Source organism: Microtus oregoni, unplaced genomic scaffold, assembly GCF_018167655.1.
Source record: "Microtus oregoni isolate MIOR12 unplaced genomic scaffold, Mior012 000012F_ref0000307, whole genome shotgun sequence".
NCBI lineage: Eukaryota > Metazoa > Chordata > Mammalia > Rodentia > Cricetidae > Microtus > Microtus oregoni.
In genome coordinates this window covers 6,177,913-6,197,976 of record NW_024543071.1, presented here as the reverse complement: position 1 = coordinate 6,197,976, position 20,064 = coordinate 6,177,913, and the positions used below count along the sequence as shown (strand labels likewise).

At 46.2% G+C, this 20,064-nt stretch overlaps 1 protein-coding gene and 1 pseudogene across 1 annotated transcript; one reads left to right on the top strand and one right to left on the bottom strand.

Annotated features, from left to right (window-relative positions):
- The first annotated feature begins 235 nt into the window (after positions 1–235).
- On the top strand, positions 236–14,526 carry Tectb (tectorin beta). The gene is made up of 10 exons (XM_041662221.1): positions 236–311; positions 1,138–1,328; positions 3,317–3,459; positions 3,563–3,635; positions 9,236–9,339; positions 9,460–9,543; positions 10,861–11,023; positions 12,056–12,128; positions 13,448–13,480; positions 14,477–14,526. Exons 1-10 carry the CDS (start codon positions 236–238, stop codon positions 14,524–14,526), a joined length of 990 nt encoding a protein of 329 aa, XP_041518155.1.
- Positions 14,527–19,118: 4,592 nt separating this feature from the next.
- LOC121454074 overlaps positions 19,119–20,064 on the bottom strand; it is a 37,486-nt pseudogene continuing 36,540 nt past the window's right edge.

Genomic DNA, 20,064 nt, shown 5'->3' with positions numbered 1-20,064 from the left:
AACTTGAGCAACCGTCTGTGGCATTAGCCTTCCCAGTGGTACGAGCCAGGAACAGCATCAGTGATCTCCCTTGGAAACTCCCCCACAAGATTGAGTGATAATTTGTTCTTACCCTTGACTTTAACTTTCTGTTCATATTTCCGATGCAGAACAATCGAGACCTGGGGCCTGGAGACAACGTGAGCACTCGGGCAGTTGGTGCGGTCACCTGGCAGAGATCAGCCCCTGAGACGCAATGGTGGCGCGGGCCTTCATCCTGTTGGCACTCTTTGCAGAAGCCTCAGCAAAATCATGCATTCCAAATAAAGCAGGTACCCCAGTGCTACACTGCTATCCCAGACAGGGAGCCTCTCGTCTCCACCTCGCTGTGATTGAGCTCCAGGACAGCTTAGTTAGGAAAGTGTAAAACATCACCGTGCGGAGGCACAGAAGCCCCAGGGCCAATCAGACCTTTCCCCACAGGAAGCAAAGACGTACTGAATGAACCAATTTTTGTTTTACAAATTAGAGAATGTTTCCATCATCTTTTATGTGATGGGTCCACTTTATGTGTTCGACTATTCAACGCATGCCGTCTAAGTCTTTAAACAATGTTTTGTAACATTGAGCATGAAACGAGGCAGTGGACATTTTAAATTATAAGAAATCTTCTCATTTTCATGGGAATATATGTAGCAGTCTGTGTTTTCCCAGGTTTTTCTGAAGTAAAAGTGTTAGGGCTGGGACTATGGCTTGGTAGTAAAGCTCTTGTCTGGCAAACATGAGGCCCTGTGTTTGACACCCGGTATTGCTGAAAAGAAAGAAAAGAAGGAAGGACAGGAGGGAGGGAAGGAAGGAGGGAGTGAGGAAGGAAGAGAGAGAAGAAGGGAAGGAGGGAGGGAGGGAGGAAGGAAGCAGAAAAATAATCATTGATCTCATTGGCTCTAAAATAAAATGACAGTTTTTAAAAATGAATCCAATTAAATAGATACTAAATAGTGATGTTATCATATGTGGTATAAATTAGGAAAGAAGCATTTCAGTGGCTGGTTTGGGGAAACCCAGCACAGCTGGTGAACAGTGAGAACACGGTTTTAACTGCCTCTGCATGACGTTTGCTGACCATGTCTAGTTCAAACCATGTGTGTACTCCTCCAGATGTCATCCTTGTGTTTTGTTACCCCAAAACCATCATTGCTAAAATCCCCGAGTGCCCCTATGGATGGGAAGTACACCAGCTGGCACTCGGGGGTGTGTGTTACAACGGGGTCCATGAAGGGGGCTATTACCAGTTCGTCATCCCAGACCTATCTCCCAAGAACAAGTCCTACTGCGGCACTCAGTCAGAGGTAAGGCTAAGCCCACCCAAGGCAGAGGGGCTTAAGTGAATTTAATGAGATACAAGAGTAAGATGTTTGGTGCTGTTCTTAAGAGGATTCTCAATGCTCCAAATTCCTTTTAAAAGTCAATCCTGTTGTTCAGATTAAACTCTTCTCTTGTGCTGCCGTTTGTACCCTTGTACAGATGTGCAGATGTCACATTAATCTTGTGTCTTCTTCAGCCATGCACTCCTTCTCTCTTGAAATGGGTCTCTTGCTGATTCAGTGAGACTGGCTGGTCAGCGAGACCCTGAGAGCTCCCTTCTCCATTCCCCAGTGCTGGGATTGCAAGCACATGTCTGACCACCCGCCTCCCATGCCCAGTATTTTATAACTGTGTCAGAGATCTGAACTCAGGTCTTCGTGTCTATGCAGCAAGCGCTTTCCCCACTGAGCCACCTCCACAGCCCTAGATGGCTCTTTGAACTTGACTTCTATTCTCCTAGCTCACGGGGCCTGTGGAGAGCAGCAAAGCTTCCCTCTGGGCTGGAACAAACTGCATTTCTCACTTAAATTGGGCACGTTGGTCCCCGAGCTGGATGCCCGAATCAGTGGGTCATCCATCTGTCTCCATCCAGCCGAATTGTCCAGACACTCTTGAGAAGGAGCATGTGGAATACAGAAAAAAATAGACAAGAAACTGGAGATAGAGCTGGAAGGGCATTCCAGTGACTACTGAACCCGCCCCAAGTCTATTTTTCCATAGCCCTTTTATACCCCACACCAAAGGGGAGGACAAAGGGACTTTTTTTTAATGGTAATACAAAAAACAAACAAGAGTGATTACTTCCTTAATATTCAAAATACCCAGTAACTACATCTTAGGTCAGACATCCTGTTATCTAGGCAAGATGTTCAGCAACTTCACCTTGGACCAAACTTCCTGTTGTTTGACCTTGTACGAGCAATAATAGGCTCAGACTCTCTGACCTTACGTCAAGATGGAGTGGAGCCACTTCTCTGGCCTCCACAGCCATCCTTTCCCCACGAATTGGAAGTGGCAGTTAAGTGCATCAGGAAAGCACAAATGGGATCATAAGCAGGGTGAAGCGTCCATGGCAGGGGACGAGGGAATCACAAGGAACCACAGCTTCTCGATGGGAAAAATCTGAGGCCTCCCCCATAGTATCAGTTCTCAGCCACAGAAGTAACAAGAACATGGTCCCTGACACCACAGGCCAGAATTCCTTCTACCCTGACTACCAGAAAGGCATGTGCTTGTAAACCTCAGAACGAAAAAGCCAACTCTTCTTCCTGGAGTGCAGAAGGATTCAGATGTGACGGGAAGACCCATGAGCAAGGTGAGCACAGCGTCACATTCGTGAGTGCATCCTGGCGACCTGAATGGAGAACATCTCCATGTTTCAGGCCATTTCCTTTAAAGACAGGTGCTTACCATTCTAATGTTGTTGAGTTTTGAGACAATCTTGACAGAAGGAAGAATTTTCTAAGTGGTGCTTTCTGGTTAATAGATGTTTTCACTACAGACTTACGATCTAGAGTGGAGGATGAACAACGACATCTATGGGGCAACGGACAAAGGGATAAAATGTTGAGGCTGGGAGCAGAGACTCAGATCCAGTCCATCAGAAGCCCAGTAGGACTTTCCCTACATATATACTATCGACCTCAGTGAAGGGATTCCAGAATTCTGCAAATAATTTTGCCACAAAGAACGGGTTCTACTGTTCCTGATAAACATTTCTGTCCCCTTGTTTTGATTTTTTTGCTTTGTTTTGTTTTATTCTTCAACATTATTCTTGGTTTGAAACTCACTATATAGCTGAAGCTTGCCTGGAACCCCTCACCATCCAACCTTCACCTCCCAAGTGCCAGGATGACAGGCACGTGCCACTAATGCTCGTCTTTTCCTAAGTCATCTCCAACCACTTTTCCCAGAGTCCTCAGTCCCATCGGGAGGACAGTGTGCACCCTAACTGCCTTCTTCCTTCCTCCAGTACAAGCCCCCCATCTACCACTTCTACAGCCACATCGTGTCCAACGACAGCACAGTGGTTGTGAAGAACCAGCCTGTCAACTACTCCTTCTCCTGCACCTACCATGCAACCTACCTGGTGAACCAGGCTGCTTTTGACCAGAGGTAAGCCGCACTGGGGGTGGAGGGCCGGCCACAGTGAGGATGCTACAGTCCCTGTCAATCAGGCATGTTTCAGTCCTTATGCAAAATTCTCTCCCCTTTTCAGAGTGGCCACTGTTCATGTCAAGAATGGGAGCATGGGCACATTTGAAAGCCAGTTGTCCCTCAACTTCTACACTGTAAGTCCAGGTTGTCTTTCCTCAGGGAACTTCCTTCCACGGAAGTCACTCTCTCCCGGGTCCGGGCAGAGCCCCATTCGGGACTCCGATGGCGGCAGAGCCCCATTCCGGAACTCCGATGGCGGCATATGGCCTTAGCTTGACTTTAAAGCTCAGGTGCAACGGAAGGTCCACTTTACAGGCCAATAGATGGCTAAATGGCACAGATGTGGCTGACCTCCCCACTTCACTGGTACCAAAATGAAGGCAGGGTCACTGGACAGACAATAGAACACACGTGTCTGACTCTTAAGCAAGATTAGTATCTCTTTCCTCTCCAGAGATTTATTTGCCATTAGGATCTCAAAAACATTAGCCAAGAGCATTGCACTCCCTGGCCAGGCCAGAGCTAAAAACAAGGCTTAGGGCTAGCCTCCACTGTTTAGTTCTTCCACCCCATAAGCCTTCCAGTAAGATCCCCTGGCTGTTCTAATTGGATCTGCTGCCTGTATTGATGTGGAAAGTTAAAGGCACACTCTGGCCTCTCTCAAAATTAAGTGCTGCAGAGAAACTAAATATGCACTGGCCCTTAGCCCGGCTACTCTCCCAGTAGAGGAGGCGCTTTGTTCTCAAGCTGCAGCCTCTGAGGACACAGGCACACAGAGGGCACGCTAGCCCGGCTGGCTAGAGGAAAACACAGGCAGAGACACAAACGTTTGTGTCGAGTGTTGGAAGAGTCCTTAGAGGGCAGCTCATCTGACCCGTTTCGTTTCCAAGAGCAAACACCGCCCCGTCTGAAACCTGTCAAACACTGAACATTCTTCACCTATGCCCCTGCAGCTTTTAGCCCCTGAGCTCATGGGTGAGTTCTGGGAGGATCCTCAACAGCCTAGTCTGCCTTGCGGATGAGGACATGAAATCCAAAAGAAGGAAGGTGTTTGCCCAAGACCACACAGGGGCCTTGGAGAAGCCTCTGGTGAGAACAGAAAGTCCCCAGCTGAGGTGCTGTCCACAAAGGGTGAGAGGGAGAGAGAACCCCATGGCCCTTTACCCACAAAGCCCTTGTGTAAGGCAGGGTTTAATTTTTAAATCTTTTTTAAGATTATTGTTAAAGAAGGATCTCTAAGATGTATATGCTTCAAGATTCCTTAAAATCCAGACTAGCCCTGGATTCATATCATCAGTGGCTGATGCAGAGACAGAAATACCTTGTCAGTGCCCAGGGATCAATGCACCGTAAACCAGCAGGGGTGATGGAATGGCTGTGAATGGCTTCCCACATGGGACTACAGTCTTTACTATGAAGGCCTGCCTAGAAGCTAGTAGTTGGTATTCTAATGGGATAGGCTGGAGATTTGATCCTATGAAGTTTACAATAGTTGGCGATAGAGGTCAAGGTTTTTAAACTCATCTCTCACCATCAACCACACAGGGTGGAGTTTCAGACATAGACATAACCTCAGAAGTAGAAGGAACATATTCCCTCAGTCAACCAATCCATCTTCACCAGCCATCTCCAGAGATGCAGAAATAGATGGACAATTACTTCCCGAATTATCTAGATATGAAGCCAAGGTGTCCCCCAAACCCCCCTGTCAAAGTCCCTCCAGAACGAATGGACTTTAGCAAAGAGCAGCTTCCGCTGTCCAGACACTTTTGTTCTGGTTTAGATTCTGCTGTGGGCTCAGTTCTCTATGCCTAACCATGTTTTTTTTCCCCCCACTTTAAGGGCATTCTTGGGTGTTTCTAAAGCAACAGCTGCCCCCTTGCATATATTTCCATCCGATTACCAAAAACAGAGCCATGCCCTTCATAGCACAAAGGAACCAACACACTGCTAATGGCTTAGGATTCTCGGAAATCCAGAGCCTGGGCCCAGATACAATCCTCCTGCTCTGCATAAGTCCTCTCTTCTCTCTCCATCCCTTCCCGCTCGCTTTGGCCAAGGACCCATAGTTGATATTCCCAGGGCAAAGTTATGACTCTCATTCGAAGACAAAGGAAGGTTGTCGGTTTACAGATAAAGCCTGGGACTTTGGGTTCAAAAGAAAATGGGCCATGCGACAAAGCCTGATTTGTATTTACTAGTTAGACGACTTTGGAAAAGTTAGGGAGTCTCCTTGCACCTCCCTCTCTGCAGCCATAAACTAAGAACTTAGTGACATGGATCCCTTAGATTTTAGGAGACTCGGTGAAACTCTGTTTAAGTATGGCCTGTGGACTTGGTAAGTACCCAGGAAGCCAGTTGTTCTCGTGAGTGGAGACTCTGGCCCCATTTAACATGGATGCTCGGAGCATTCTGACAATTGTTGCCTTTATAAAAATGACTATCAATGTTAGTGTGAGAGTAGTTTAATGTCTTAGCATCAAACCAGTACTGCCCATTCTTCTTAATGGTGACACAAAAAGAAACGAAAAGGCTTGTGGACAGAGGCAAACAAAGACTAAGGATCCTTCCAGAATCAGAATAAACCACAGAAACCACCCTTGATTTCCCACCTGAAGCCCACAGAGCTTCCATTGCTGAGGGTGGCCACTCCGTCTCTTCCAGTGACATGGGTGAGCTGGCCTTGTGTTTTCGATTATCAGGTAAAATCTGACCCCTGAACTCCTACTTGTACTGGTTCTGACTGCTGAAGTAATTCTGTGGAATTGCATCGGTCACAGCTCTCCAAAGGCCCCTGTCTTCTCTAAACAAGACATCTTTTCACTGGTTTGCTGCCATCCTGGTCACTTCCCTTCCAGCCCACACCAGCTGGCAGTGCCCTCTACAACCAGAGTTGAAGTGTTCGGTTCCAGTCCTCTACTGAGTCTGTACGAGACATAGTAGGCCACAGGTGACCATCTAGGTTCTGGAAAACTCTAGGACTATGTCCTAAAGTATTCACTCTAGGTTGGTGTCTCACCTATGAACAAAAGCAATTAGATTTCCCCATATGAACTTCTGCCCAGTGAGGCCTACCTCAGTTAAGGATTTAACTTGGGTGACTAGCTAGTTGTGAGTCAACCTTTTGGTCAAGGGAAGGAATGCTGGAATACAGTTTCTCAGCAGACTTGTCCATCCTATAGGACAAAAAAGTAGTCTTTGTCATCTTTTTGTTTTTAGGAATGTCAAGATAAACATCCCTGGCATATAAATAGGTTACCACAGTAAAGCTTTCTGAAGACAAGTCTCTGATTTCATGTTATAAATAAAGGAGGGGTTGCCAGACGTGATGGCTCTTATTTGTAATCCCAGCACGAGAGGGAGAAACAGGGATGCCGGGAACTAGAGGGCAGCCTGGTCTACACAGTGAGTTTCAGGCTAATCAGAGTAGTATAAAAAGACCCAAAAAGGAAGGAAGAATGGAAGGGAGAGTGAGGAGGGAAGAAGGAAAGGAAGAATCATGCTAAACATTATTGTAGTTATCAGAAACAAAGATGGCAGCTTCTGCTCTTCGCTTTGCTGCAGAACCGGACAACGGCTCCCTCAGCAGCGATTTCACACTCTACCAGCTGATCTCCAGGAGAAAGATTCCACAGAGGTGTCTCTGGAGACCTGGGGACTAATGCCATTCCCAAGTTAGTTGCCATGTTTGGAAATGTCCCCTGAAATCTCATACATTTTTAGACAATACCAAAAACACTTTAAAAACTACTGAAAAGGTATTACTTTTAGCCGTACACTATGCAAGGAAATCACTTATTCCTGAGACCATTATTGCTCAATTGTGGCAGCCAGTAACGTGGTGCAGACCTGACGAATGAAAAGAGGGGAGCCAGCTTCTAGGTGGCTTATTGTGGGAGCCTCGGCTGGACCCACTCCCGTAGAATAATGTGAGTCATCCTAAGAGAGGATTTGGGGCCCCCTCACAAAGTCTAGAGTGTTGGACCCATAGGAGGCCAAGTCCACATTGACCGGATGTGAGTTCTGTCTGCTGCTGCCTACCAAGTTGCAAGTGTCTAAGCTCATAAATTCAGGTTTTGAAAGACCCTAGTCTAAGCTTTATGTTTCTATGCTACAATGTCACAAGGCTATCCTCATCTCACAGGACTAAAGAAACGGGTTTAAAGTTAGCCCGTAGGGGCCAGGATTATCCTGGGATCTTAGCCTATCTGGTCAATGCCCCTGTCGCCCATGACTAATGCCAGCCAGTAGTCCAGATTCTTATTCAGGCAAATTGAACAGGAAACTCACAGATTGGAGGAGCCTCCGTTGAGGAGGTCAATCACAGCTGTAATTCCTACTAACTCACCCAGCATTATCTGAAGATGATGTTTAGGAGCAGATCCTGACACTCCTGAGCCTGTCATGGCAGTGACCCTTTGGTACGCCCTCCTTGACAAACCTCACAGCCCTGTAATCCCATCCCTACTCCTTGCTCAAATGCTGCCTCCTCAAGGAGGCGTCCCTGACGGCCCTCCTCAAACATGTAACATGGGGTTGGGGAGATGGACCCACTGGCAAAGCACTTGCTGAGGATCTCAGTACAATCTCCAGAGCCTGCATTTGAAAAGCCAAGCTGAGCTCCATGGCACTTGAAATCCCAGTGTGGGGAGGCAGAGACAGGTGATCCCTGTGGCTCATCGGCTAGTCAGTTCTAGGCCAGTGAGAGACCCTTTCTTTTTTTTTGTTTTTTGTTTTTTTGTTTTTTTGTTTGTTTTTCAAGAAGGGTTTCTCTGTAGCTTTGGTGCCTGTCCCGGAACTAACTCTTGTAGACCAGGCTGGCCTCGAACTCCCAGAGATCTGCCTGCCTCTGCCTCCCGAGTGCTGGGATTAAAGGCGTGCGCCACCACCGCCCTACGAGAGACCCTTTTTTAAACTCAAGGTAGACAGTGCCTGAGGAAAGAAACCAGAGGCTGACCTCTGACCTCTACACTCATACCTTTATGCACTCTGTACCCACACCCACACAAACATTCATATGAACACACACGCGCGCACACACACACACACACACACACACACTGAATGCAGCTTACCCTTCCTCATGTTCCCAGTCCATTTTGCTATTTTTGTGGCTTCCAATATTACTGACTATATTCCAGTCTAATATACTGTGTAATTTACTTCTTTTCTATTGCCTTTCTCTTCTGCTAGAACATCGAATCATTTGGAGAGAGATCTTGCTTCATTAACAAATATTATATCTCAAAGCAAAGTATCTTGACATAGAAACTACCCAAATATGTAGAACAATACCTAACTACATTGCAGGCAACCATTGGCTTATGTCTGTGGACAATCGCACTGTTTAGAACTCAGGCGAGCATTTGCTCGGAAGGCAGGGAACAGGGACCGTGAGGGGCTGTAAGCATTCAGCTGTTCTTGCCCTGAGTGTTTGTGAAGCTGTGGCTTGCTGTCCTTAGATTGCACTATTTTCCCATCAGTCGGTTTTGTTGGCATCACTGAGACAATGTGTGTCAAACTATGACCAGCAAATGTCCTTACCCCATCTAAGATGACATCTGTGTCCGCAGAGGTACAGTTTCTCTGGATCTTGAGTTTCTCTATAATCTCATGTGCTTTGTTTTGGGCTGGTGGCTTCCATCTCTAACCCTTCCCAAAGTGTCTGCTCCCGCCAGACTGACTGTTCGTTCTGAGAGGTCACAGTGCCTAGTGTTCCCATTTCCTTCCCAAGAACGCCAAGTTTTCCACCAAGAAAGAAGCTCCTTTCATTCTGGAAACATCCGAAATCGGTTCAGACCTGTTCGCAGGAGTAGAAGCCAAAGGGCTAAGCACTCGGTAAGTCCCTTTATACACTGTGTATTTTTAAGGACAAAGAAAAAAAGACTAACAGATTCTAGTCTTCCGATGTTTGTATACACAAGACTGGTTAGTGACACCTCCCTATTTTATTTCCAGGTTTAAGGTAGTCCTGAACAGCTGCTGGGCCACCCCCTCGGCTGACTTCATGTACCCCTTGCAGTGGCAGCTGATCAACAAGGGGTAAGTCTACTTTCTGGAGTCAGTGCAGAGTGGTGGGTCCAGTGTGCGCTGGTCTCTTCTGCTATGGCTTGGAATAGCTTGGGAGGAAACTTTCTGTTCATACTAGATCCTTTGGGTAGAGCTCCAGTTTCAAGAGTCCTTAGTGATATTACAGTATGGAGATACATCTAGATAGATAGATAGATAGATAGATAGATAGATAGATAGATAGATAGATGATGCATGTCTATCTATATGATATTATCGGGTATTTCCCTGTACACATGAGCACAACAGCAGCAGCCACTCCCCTCAAAGGGTGATTCCATGTAGGGCAGGGAACTCGCTCAGGGTGAGGGGGAGACCTCCTAGCAGGCTGCCACCATCCAACCAACCAGAGTGAGCTGTCACTGAGAGGCAGGTGCCACAACCTGTGCCAAGAGATGGTGGCGCCAAGACATCTAGGCTCGCCCATTCTTTACCATCCCTTCCCCCACCACAAAGCTCCTCTTACGTTACTTTCCATTGGCTGACACCAGCCTAGGGCACTCTGGCTACAAAGAGCTATTTTAAGGCTCCACATCTTGAGTTCAGATAAGGATCTCAGGTTTATTGACCAAACAATCCTGCTAGATCCTCATATCATAAGCTGGAAAATTCTCACAACCTCATCAATGCCAAGGCCACAACAAACAGAAATAGCTCTGACCCTTGGCCCAGATCAGAAGGTACAACCTTTGTTTCTCACTCATGACTCCTCAGAGAGAATTCTCAGATGATATTTTCAGTCAGTTCTGTCTCAGCAAACAATTTTTCTCCCCATTATTTAGATAATATGTGGAAAATATGACTATGTTTTAATAATGGTTATTATATAATATATCGACAATTAATTGAACATAGATTCATTTTTCCACTTTCAGGCAAAACCTAAGAGCACACACAGAGCTAAAAAGTGGGTGTGACTTGAGTTTGGGTGTCTATGGCAACAGGAAACACACCACTCCCATCCATCATGGTGGTCCTTACCTTGTGTTACTCTGAGGTCTTCCAGAGGGCTTTATCTCTTGGAGATGTCACTTCTTTAGGACAGGGGTTCAACCTACCAGATGTATGGGTTCTCATAAGTCACCCCCTATTTTAGAATTTGAGATAATCAGGTCTACCCCCATAGCCCTTCAATTTGACCTCTCACTCAGGGATCAGAGTTCTTTGGAAGGACAAGCAGCTGTGCCCAGGTCTACCAGAGAGCTGTGTGAAATGTTGCCTTGGAGCCTTTCTGGCAGTCTCTGGTGTGATGTGTCATTGTTTCATTCTCCCTTCTCCTGTGCACACCAGCTGCCCCACTGATGAAACTGTCTTCGTGCATGAAAACGGCAAGGACCACAGGGCAACTTTCCAATTCAATGCCTTCCGGTTCCAGAACATCCCCAAACTCTCCAAGGTTTGGTTACACTGTGAGACATTCATCTGTGACAGCGAGAAGCTCTCCTGCCCAGTGGTGAGGGTCCTGGCTCTGGAAGGAAGATATGACCCCAAGGGGCTGGGATTGGAGAAGCTGGATTGACCTGGGAGAGGTGGGGCCTGGGTGCAGAGGCAGAAGGTCTGGGCCTGTCTACTTTGCTACCAAAACTTACCAGTTTGGTATGTATGGCTGGATTCATCATCTTGGAATAGAGGTACTCTGTTCTGATGGCTGTTCCCTTCTCAGAGAGCAATGTAAGATAAAAATGAAGGTAGCAATACACATGAAAAGGCTTTGAAAAAGTTAAAAGTGTCGAGGAATCCATGATCTAGACAGAACTCTAAAGGTGGGCGATTGCAGTTCCGACTGGACTGTCTTCAGAGAAATGCTGAAAATCTAGGTCAGTGCCGACAGCACAGTGGGCGGAAGGGCCAGTGCCCTGCGGCTCCGGAATTTGCAGAGTGAAGAACACCTCCTCGGGAACTTAAAAGTGCTGAGCGCAGAACCGTCCTGTCCTCCATGTAGATGGAGGCCCGAGCAAAGAGACTGCCAGCCCACATGGCCTGGAGCAAACAGCAGAAAGGAGGTTGGATCTCTCCTTCCATCCACTCCTGTGGCTAGAAAACAGTTGCTTCTGAACACAGGGAGGAAAAGAAAATAGAGCCAGGGGCTGAGGGCTGGAGAGTGGAGGAGAACCGGTTAGTACTTGATCAAAGGACAGCAGCAGAGTTGCAGTTTTAACAGAAGGAAAAGAAGCAAAACACATTTTGTGAGTGTCCTCTTCTCCTATCACTGAGTTAAGGGAAAGTCAAATCTTGTTTCCTATTAAAATGTGCAGCGCCCTCCTCTGCTGGAATAACGATGACCTAGTCCAGCAGGGATTACACAGCCTGGAGAGTCAATGGATGCTAGCTGCGTGCGTGGGTGAGTGCGTGGGTGCGTGCGTGCGTGCCTTTGTACACTTTATGTAAGTAGCGAGCGGGTGGGGACTTGGCGTTCCATGAACTTTCACTTTGCTTTCTGGTTTGTCTCTTGTTTCCTTTGTTCATTTATCCTCCCGGTCTTCAGAACTGCGACAAACGGAAGCGGATGATGCGTGAGCAGACAGGGGGTGTCCTGGTGGTGGAGCTGTCCTTGCGGAGTAAGCTGATTCCCCCATAGTCGTGTGCACTCTGGGCTGTGACCACACGCACGGCAGGTTTGAGCATTTTGATTGAATTGTCAAACCAGGCGTGCCTGTGGACACAACACTCACCTGCTCCTCAAGTGGCGTGGGTCTGATCATGTGGGCCCAAGGAGGTGAGGTTTGTTGGCTACCCAGAAGGCCTTTTGGGGACCCAAATCCAAATGTTCCTAAGGAATTAGGAAGTACTGACGTGAGCTTCCAAACTGGTCATGCCATGAACGACAGGAATGGGAATGCAGGTGTCCTGGGAATGTCAGTGAGCCTTCACTGCCCAAACCTGGCCTGGACACTAAGTTCCAGAAATGAACAAGACTCACAGAGTTTACCTTTTAGCCAGGAGAGGGATGGTACACACTGAGGGGTGGGGGGAATGTTGAGGGATGGGGGATGGGTAGGGTGATGCAGGAGTATGTAGCCGCGGGAACTGACCCAGTATAGGCCTTACAGACTGGAAAATGTCACTGTGACCTGGAAGATGCTGTGAGCAGAGGGTGAGCCAGACTTTGGAGTTGTCCCTCAAAGCATAAACGCCAAAACACAGACCGGGGCCAAGTCCCCAGACATCCTCTTGGTTTTTATGGGGCCTACAAATAAAACAGGTTTGGCACACTTTCATGCAGTCCCAAAAATTAAAAAGAAAAGAAAAACATGGTGCATAAAAATTCAATAAAATTAAAATCTCAGTGTTTATAAAGTTTTATTAGAACACAGATGGCATTGTCTACAGTACATTCACACAAAGACAATGCAATAAGGCCATGGTTGGTGTAGTGGTGCACACCTGTAACCTCAGGCCTCAGGAGGCTGAGGCAGGAGGATAGTGAATCTGTGAACCATCTGGGATACACAGTAAGATTGACCGAAGGTGTAAAGAAAGAAAATACTTCACAGCCCCCTGCAAAGCTAAAAATATTTAATATCTTGTACTTTCCAAAATATTTAGTGGCCCCTGCTTTAGACAGCCAAAGTGGCAATGCCATGAGAGGAAGCCTTTGTCAACCTCAGTACGCAGCACTTGGGAGGTAGAGGTGGGTGGATCTCTGTAGGTTAGAGGCCAACCTGGTTTACAAAGTGAGTTTTAGGACAGCCAGGACCCTTTCATAGAGGAAACCCTGTCTCCAAAACAAAACAAACAAACAAAAACCAAAACCTCAGTATACTTCCTCTGATTTAGTGGGGGTTGGACTTGGCCAGGTTTGTGGCTCAGAAGCAGTCCTGATACTCCTTCCATGGCTTTCTTCAGCCTGTGTTCTCTCTCTCTTTGCTTACTCCAGGCAGGGGACTCTCCAGCCTCTGTGATTTCTCAGGTAAGGAGAAGAGGCACTCTCGTGTCATGGGGCAATGGTTTGGGAGTGGTTGCACTGTTAGGGATGTTTTCTATGGCCCCAGAAAAATCTATCATCGAAAATATACATCTTAGAGTACACCTGAGTGGGGCAGATGGGGACAGAGGTAAGAGGTCTCACGCCAACCAGCCTGTGACCCAAGAGACGAGCTGTTTCAAATGGATGGAGAACCATCAGAGGCCACAGAACCCCCTGAACAAAGCCATCACCAAGTGGCTTTCCTAAGGTTCCTGCACTTGGAGAATATAATTTTGAATCAGATTGTCTTCTCATTAGCAAACATTTGAGTCCCTGCTTTGGCTCTGTGGTTCATTAACAGAGCAACTTGGATAAGAAAGAGTCTCAGCCTCCTTACTCAGCTTTGCTCTGGGAACTGGGCTATGATTATCCCTGGCATACGTGGTATGCTATGAATTAATTATACTTCAGCATTAAACGATACAGTGGACGAGACAAGGTCATGGGGTGAAGGCTGGGGGAAGCGACATAGAAAGCAGCTGGAGAAGCTTCTGAGAGGAAGAGCCATTTCAGCTGCAGCCAGGGTCTCAGTGGAAAGGTGACAAGGACATAGGGTGGGGTGGGGCTGTTGCACTGATTTGCTGACTTCCAGATTGGAATCAATTAGTCAGTATAAGAAAATCATATAAACTGATTTCGATGTCCACTTCTCGTTCTAAAGGGAAGTACTCCGGAGAGCATCCTACAGGGAAAGGCGTGTGCCAGCACTGTGCAGTCCAAGTCAGATGTCTGTTTTCCAGAGGTGCACAACCTAGGCTTATGTGTTAGGGCCTCCATGTTGATAGAAGTGGAGCATGCAAGTCCCAGGGGATGAGCAGGAATGACTGTGTGTAAAATTTGGAAGCTATACAGCAGCCCCGTTGCACTAACTCTGGCTGAATGCTCCTTGGCCTCACACAGCTGTTTCTCAGTGCTGTCTCTGCCCCCTCTGCTTCACAGGTGTTCTTTATCACCTCGTCCTGATGCTGGGGATCTGTGCTGTGCTATAGGACACACCTGGGCAGCTGCAGCAACTCTCTCCAAGGTTGCCCCAACTACGACACACATGTTTATCGCACTGCCAAAAAGAACAAACAGAAGACTTCATTGCTGGGGAGCCGAGAATAGCGCTTTGCCAAATATGTGTTCCCCATGATTTTTGTGTGTGTATGAATTTGGTGATCCGCTCTCGTTAAAGCCACACTTCCTCACACTCCTTCCTGTGGCCATTAGACCCTGCCAGTCCCCTCCATGAGGGTGGGGAGGAGTCATCTCTCTCTACTCAAACTCGGGCAGCATTTGAAACCTGCTTTCATCATAAAACATCATACACACACACACACATGCACACACACACACACACACACACACACACACACACACACACCACATGCAGCTTAGCATCTGGATACCATAACCACAAAAATCAATGCCAAATACAGAATCCACAGGGGTAGCCAACTTTACCCAGCAGGCACTCTATCGCTGAGACGGTAGAATTCTGAAGACTAGAATTGAGCCCCTAGGCAGGAAGTTCCAATCTTCAAGTGTCAATGTGGAAATCCAAGTTAAATACAATATATTTACTCAAACTTGTGTAATAGACAAGAAGTAGGTTCTTAAGAGCCTCTAGGACTAATGTGTTTATATTTTAGGGTTTCTTAAAAAGATATTAACATTAGGTAGGTATTACAGTGCCTTATCCTTATAACTGATTATATCTCTGTAATGAAAAGTAAATAGGGAATAGACTGTGGAAGGAGTAAATTCACATAGTAACACGGCATTGCGTGCAGGAAGTGAAAGGCAATGGGAAGGCCTCCTGAGTCCAAGTTCTCTGAGATTTGAGGGCCCATCCTCCCACACAGCTTGTGATGCTCTGTGTACTCACGCCTCGTTTGCTTGGGGAAGTCTTCCTGTCTGAGATGCCTAACACCATTCATCTTCACCAGAAACATTCACGCCCATGTCTGTTTCCATCTCGTCCACTTACGATTGTGGGAATGGAACCAACAAAACCAGAAATGCCATGCAAACACAGCCTACGGCATCACGGGACAGCACACTCCCATGACGGGTCACACCTGTGATCTAGAATTGCCAGTGTCAGTGACTCACAGTAGCCAGCAAAATGCATAAACCAACCCTGCCAGGGCATCTGCTCTGCTGAGACAGGACAGGCCCAAGATCTACATTTTTTTCTTTGTCACATACATACTTCACATTTGAAATCACGCGTCAGTTTGTCCCTCTGTGTTTAATGCCCTTGAGAGGTTTGAGGGCTGCAGTTTGCTGATTGTTTTACAACTTGCATAAATGAACCTAGAAATTAAACCAGTTACCAAGTCGTGTTTGTTTAGCCATAGGCTGGGGTACTATGCTTCCATGCCGTCTAAACTTGGTATCTAGCTGGCGCACCAATCAGGGTGAAATCTCTTCCTAATGTAAAGTTGAAGTTCATTGTGTTCAGAAAATACAGAAAACCTCATTGGTTCTGGTCAGAAACTCTTACATAGCAGACATATAACCAAATTCATGTCTTTGGATGTCCAACTAAAACAATGTTTAATTTTCTCACCATGATCTATGTGATCTTGTATCTCTACCTGTTGCTGTGGACTAAATAAAATGCCTGGAATAAATAACCTATTACTGCAGTTTATTTACATGTTCATGAATTATGGTAGAAGCCAATCCCACAACTTTTCCAAGGGGCTTCTAGACTTCATAGAATTTAGATATTCTACCAACTTTCAATCATTTGTACTTCAAACACTCCAGTACAGGAGTTTACAGACCAAGAGGCGAGGAAGCAAAGCCAGGGTGTGAGACTAGCATTAGGGAAGCAGAATTGCCTGGGCCTTCCCTGCCTGTGCAACGCCAGTGTCTCTCACAAGTGGCTACATTGTTCGACTCAGGTTTAACTGGTAGCCTCATGCAGTGTTTGGTTGCTCTTCCTGCCTTAGGACTTCTCTACAAGGGATTAAGAGAAAGACCCACACTGCAATGTTTGCTGCAAACTCTAACTCACACTAAACACAACACAGATATCCAAAGAAAAATAAACAATCCAGTAGGTATCCTTAGTGCACACACACACACACACACACACACACACACGCACACGCCTCTAGATACAGATTTATGTAAACTGCTCCTATAAAAATTTCTAACTGTGATATCTATATTCATCCCCTTCCTGTCTCCCTCCGTCCCTCCCTCCCTCTCCTCTCTCTCTCCATGTGTATATATACACATATATACCTAGTGTATATATGTATATGGGTGTGTGTATATGAATATAGGTATGCATGTGGGTGTCTGTGTTTGTATATGTATATGTGTTTTGTACACACGAACAGGTATGAGCATCAAATGTTTATTTTATAAATCAAATGGAAGACAGATTTAACAAAGTCTTTATTATATGAATATGATTAGGTAAGCAGATGGGCTAGGGCTAGAAGCAAATGTACCTCATTGATACAACTACAAAGATGGAATAATAATTGATGATTACCTTATTCAACCCCATCTCTGGAAATGAATGGTGTTTTCTAATGTCCTTTTACTATAATGATATTAGATTATTTGGTTACTTCAATTTTTTGTTTGTAAGTCTACTAGTCCCTAAGGTAGCATTACTGTGTTTGAAAAATGTGTCCTTTCAACTACACTCTAAGAGAGAAATGAAAGTTTCTTCTTCTCTTATGATCCCAGTACAGCAGATAGCAGAGTAAAAACTTAACACATGGTCCTTGCATTTATGAAATTCTCAGATGGATGGATGGATGAGTTGGTGGGTGGGTGAGTGGATGGATAGATGGGTGATGGAGGAAGGTCATTAGTTAAGTAATAAAGAAACTGCTTGGCCTCGTAAGTTAAAACATAGGTGGGAGGAATAAACAGAACAGAATGCTGGGAGGAAGAGGAAGTGAGGTAGACGCCTCAGACAGATGCCATAGCTCAGCTCTCGGGGGCATACGCGATGAAGCTCCGACCCAGGATGGACGTAGGCTAGAATCTCCCCGGTAAGCGCACCTTGGGGTGCTACACACATTATTAGAAATGGGCTAGTCCAGGTGCGAGAGTTAGCCGAGAAGAGGCTAGATATAATGGGCCAAGCAGTGTTTAAAAGAATACAGTTTGTGTGTTGTTATTTCGGGGCATAAGCTAGCCAGGCAACCAGGAGCTGGGGAGGCAGGAACACAGCCTGCAGCTCCTACAACAGATGGGTGGACAGATAGATAGATGGTTAAATAGGTGGACGGACAGACGAATGGATGGATGGATGGATGGATGGATGGATGGATGGATGGGCGAGATGGCAGATGGGTGGGTGAATGAATGAATGAGTAGACAGAGGGATAGATGTTGAATAGGTAGGTGGGTGGATGGATGGATGAATGAAAGATGGTTGAATGGGTGGGTGGGTGAATACATGGATGGATGGTTGAAAAGAACCTGGCCTATCAACTAAGGACCACACAGGAGATTATGATTTGTTTTCTTTCATGATGGAGCAAAGTGTTTAGGACAAGAAGCCATGACACTCAACAAGGGCAGAAGGAAGGAAACCTCAGAAGATGGCTCTGGTCCATTGTTTCCATCCTGAACTAGAAGGGAGAAATTCCCCAGCATACATGTCTTCTGCCTCCCCTCCTCCTAAGCAGCAGTCTAAGGCAATCAGCCCTTGGTGCTGTGGATTTGGGAGGAAGCAGAGCCTCTCTCCAGAACTCTACCAAGAAGAGGAAGTCTCTGAAGGTCAGAGAAATCAGTCATGCCTCTCTGGAAAGAAACAAAGTACAACAGATGGGAACACTGGTGGGGGATGAACTAACATGGGGAAGGCTTTCCTTGGCATGAAGAAGGGCAAGCATCATATGGAGCATTTTTGTAAATATTGGCATGAAATCTTCCCCAATAAATCAAAATGCAGTTTATTTCTCAATACAGTACTTAAAAATATGTCCACAGCATGCACTAGCCACAAAGAAAATCTACTTCTTCATTCTTGGGTACTTCAACAGGAAAAAGGTCTCAGAAACAGCATTTTAGCCAAATTTTCTCTGCATTTCCAACCATGTAGGCTGGAGAGGTATAAGGTACAAATAAAGAAGTGTCATAAGAAAGAGTTGGTCCATAGATCCATTAAAATCATCCCCAAACAATTCAATGCAGAACTCTGGGCGGGGGTGGGTGGGTGGGGGTGGGCTTTCCATTTGGGTCTTCTAGTTCCTTCAAAGCTGGTTAGTTGCCTCGCAAGAGAATGGTAGGGTATGTTTTTGCTCAGGCCTTATTTCCTTTTTCCTTCTTTCAGAAGGAAATAGATTTTAGGCAAATTCATGAGTCTCCATGGCCTGCCATCCCAGGAATGAGTACCCTACAGCCACCTCTTCCAACTGAACACTAGGCGGCAGTCTGGGAGCAAAGTTTGAAGCAGGAGGTAACACCAGTCAGACAGTGCCCCCTAGTGGGAAATCGATTCTATGCCCCAGAACTACACCTTTTCAGAAGGATGGATATTAGATGCATCCCCCCTAAGAGGATCCCCACGGACACTATTGGGACTCTACAAACATCTTAAAAGAACATTCCTACCTCACAAGATCTCCAGAACTTCTTCCTCCTCGGTAAACTCAGGGAGCGGAACAATGAAGCCGTCTTTGCCTTTCAACCAGGTCATCTGTTGTCCCTTGCCCTGTGGGAAGTGAAGGAGGGTCTGGCGAGCAGCAGACATGGAAGCCTGACTGGGTCTGGCTTCCTCAGCTAGACAGCAGGAGCCATCTCTTTGAAAGAAATACTTCCTTATGTATAAAATCCTGACGACTGCGTGGACTACCATGCTCTTCCGTGGAAAGCAGAGAATAAAGTCCATTGCCCCACTCCCCACTCTTAAAAATATAATCTGAATTCTCAGTGTGACTGGGGTGCCAAGGAAAGCACCCCACATACATGCATGCATAGAATCCACATGTTTAGCATTACCACTATGCCTGCTTTCCACATGAACAACCAAGTCCTCCAATCAAATCACCAGCAAGGAGGGGACATCATCCCAAGAAGGCTCTACAACACAAGGTCCTCTCTCCACCTACTGAGGGACAGTGTGCTGGCACCCGGGAGCTGATGTCACTCTCTGCTCTGTCACCTATCAATACAGCGCCTTTGGCAGTACTGGGATACAGTAAGACGCTTTTCAGATAGGTAGGTAGGTAGGTAGGTAGGTAGGTAGGTAGGTAGGTAGGTGTAGGTAGATGATGATGAAGATGATAGATGGATAGATAGATAGATGGATAGATAGATAGATGGATAGATAGATAGATGGATAGATAGATAGATAACACACACACATATATATACATACATACATACATACATACATACATACATACATACACACACACAGGTAGATAAATGTAAAGCACAAAAATACCCAGTGCTGGGACACATAAGTTAGGACCCTTGAACACCCAGGCATTGAGTACTGAGGGATGCCTATTAGTGTTTGGTTTAGGAACACAGACAGCTGACTCATTCTGCAAGTT

Bases quoted from the DNA above. Each gene is read 5' to 3' on its own strand.
- Tectb (XM_041662221.1), top strand. From the start codon at position 236: ATGGTGGCGCGGGCCTTCATCCTGTTGGCACTCTTTGCAGAAGCCTCA. The intron at 9,544-10,860 runs GTAAGTCTACTT...TGTGCACACCAG, and splicing joins TGGCAGCTGATCAACAAGGG to CTGCCCCACTGATGAAACTG. The intron at 13,481-14,476 runs GTAAGGAGAAGA...TCTGCTTCACAG, and splicing joins CAGCCTCTGTGATTTCTCAG to GTGTTCTTTATCACCTCGTC.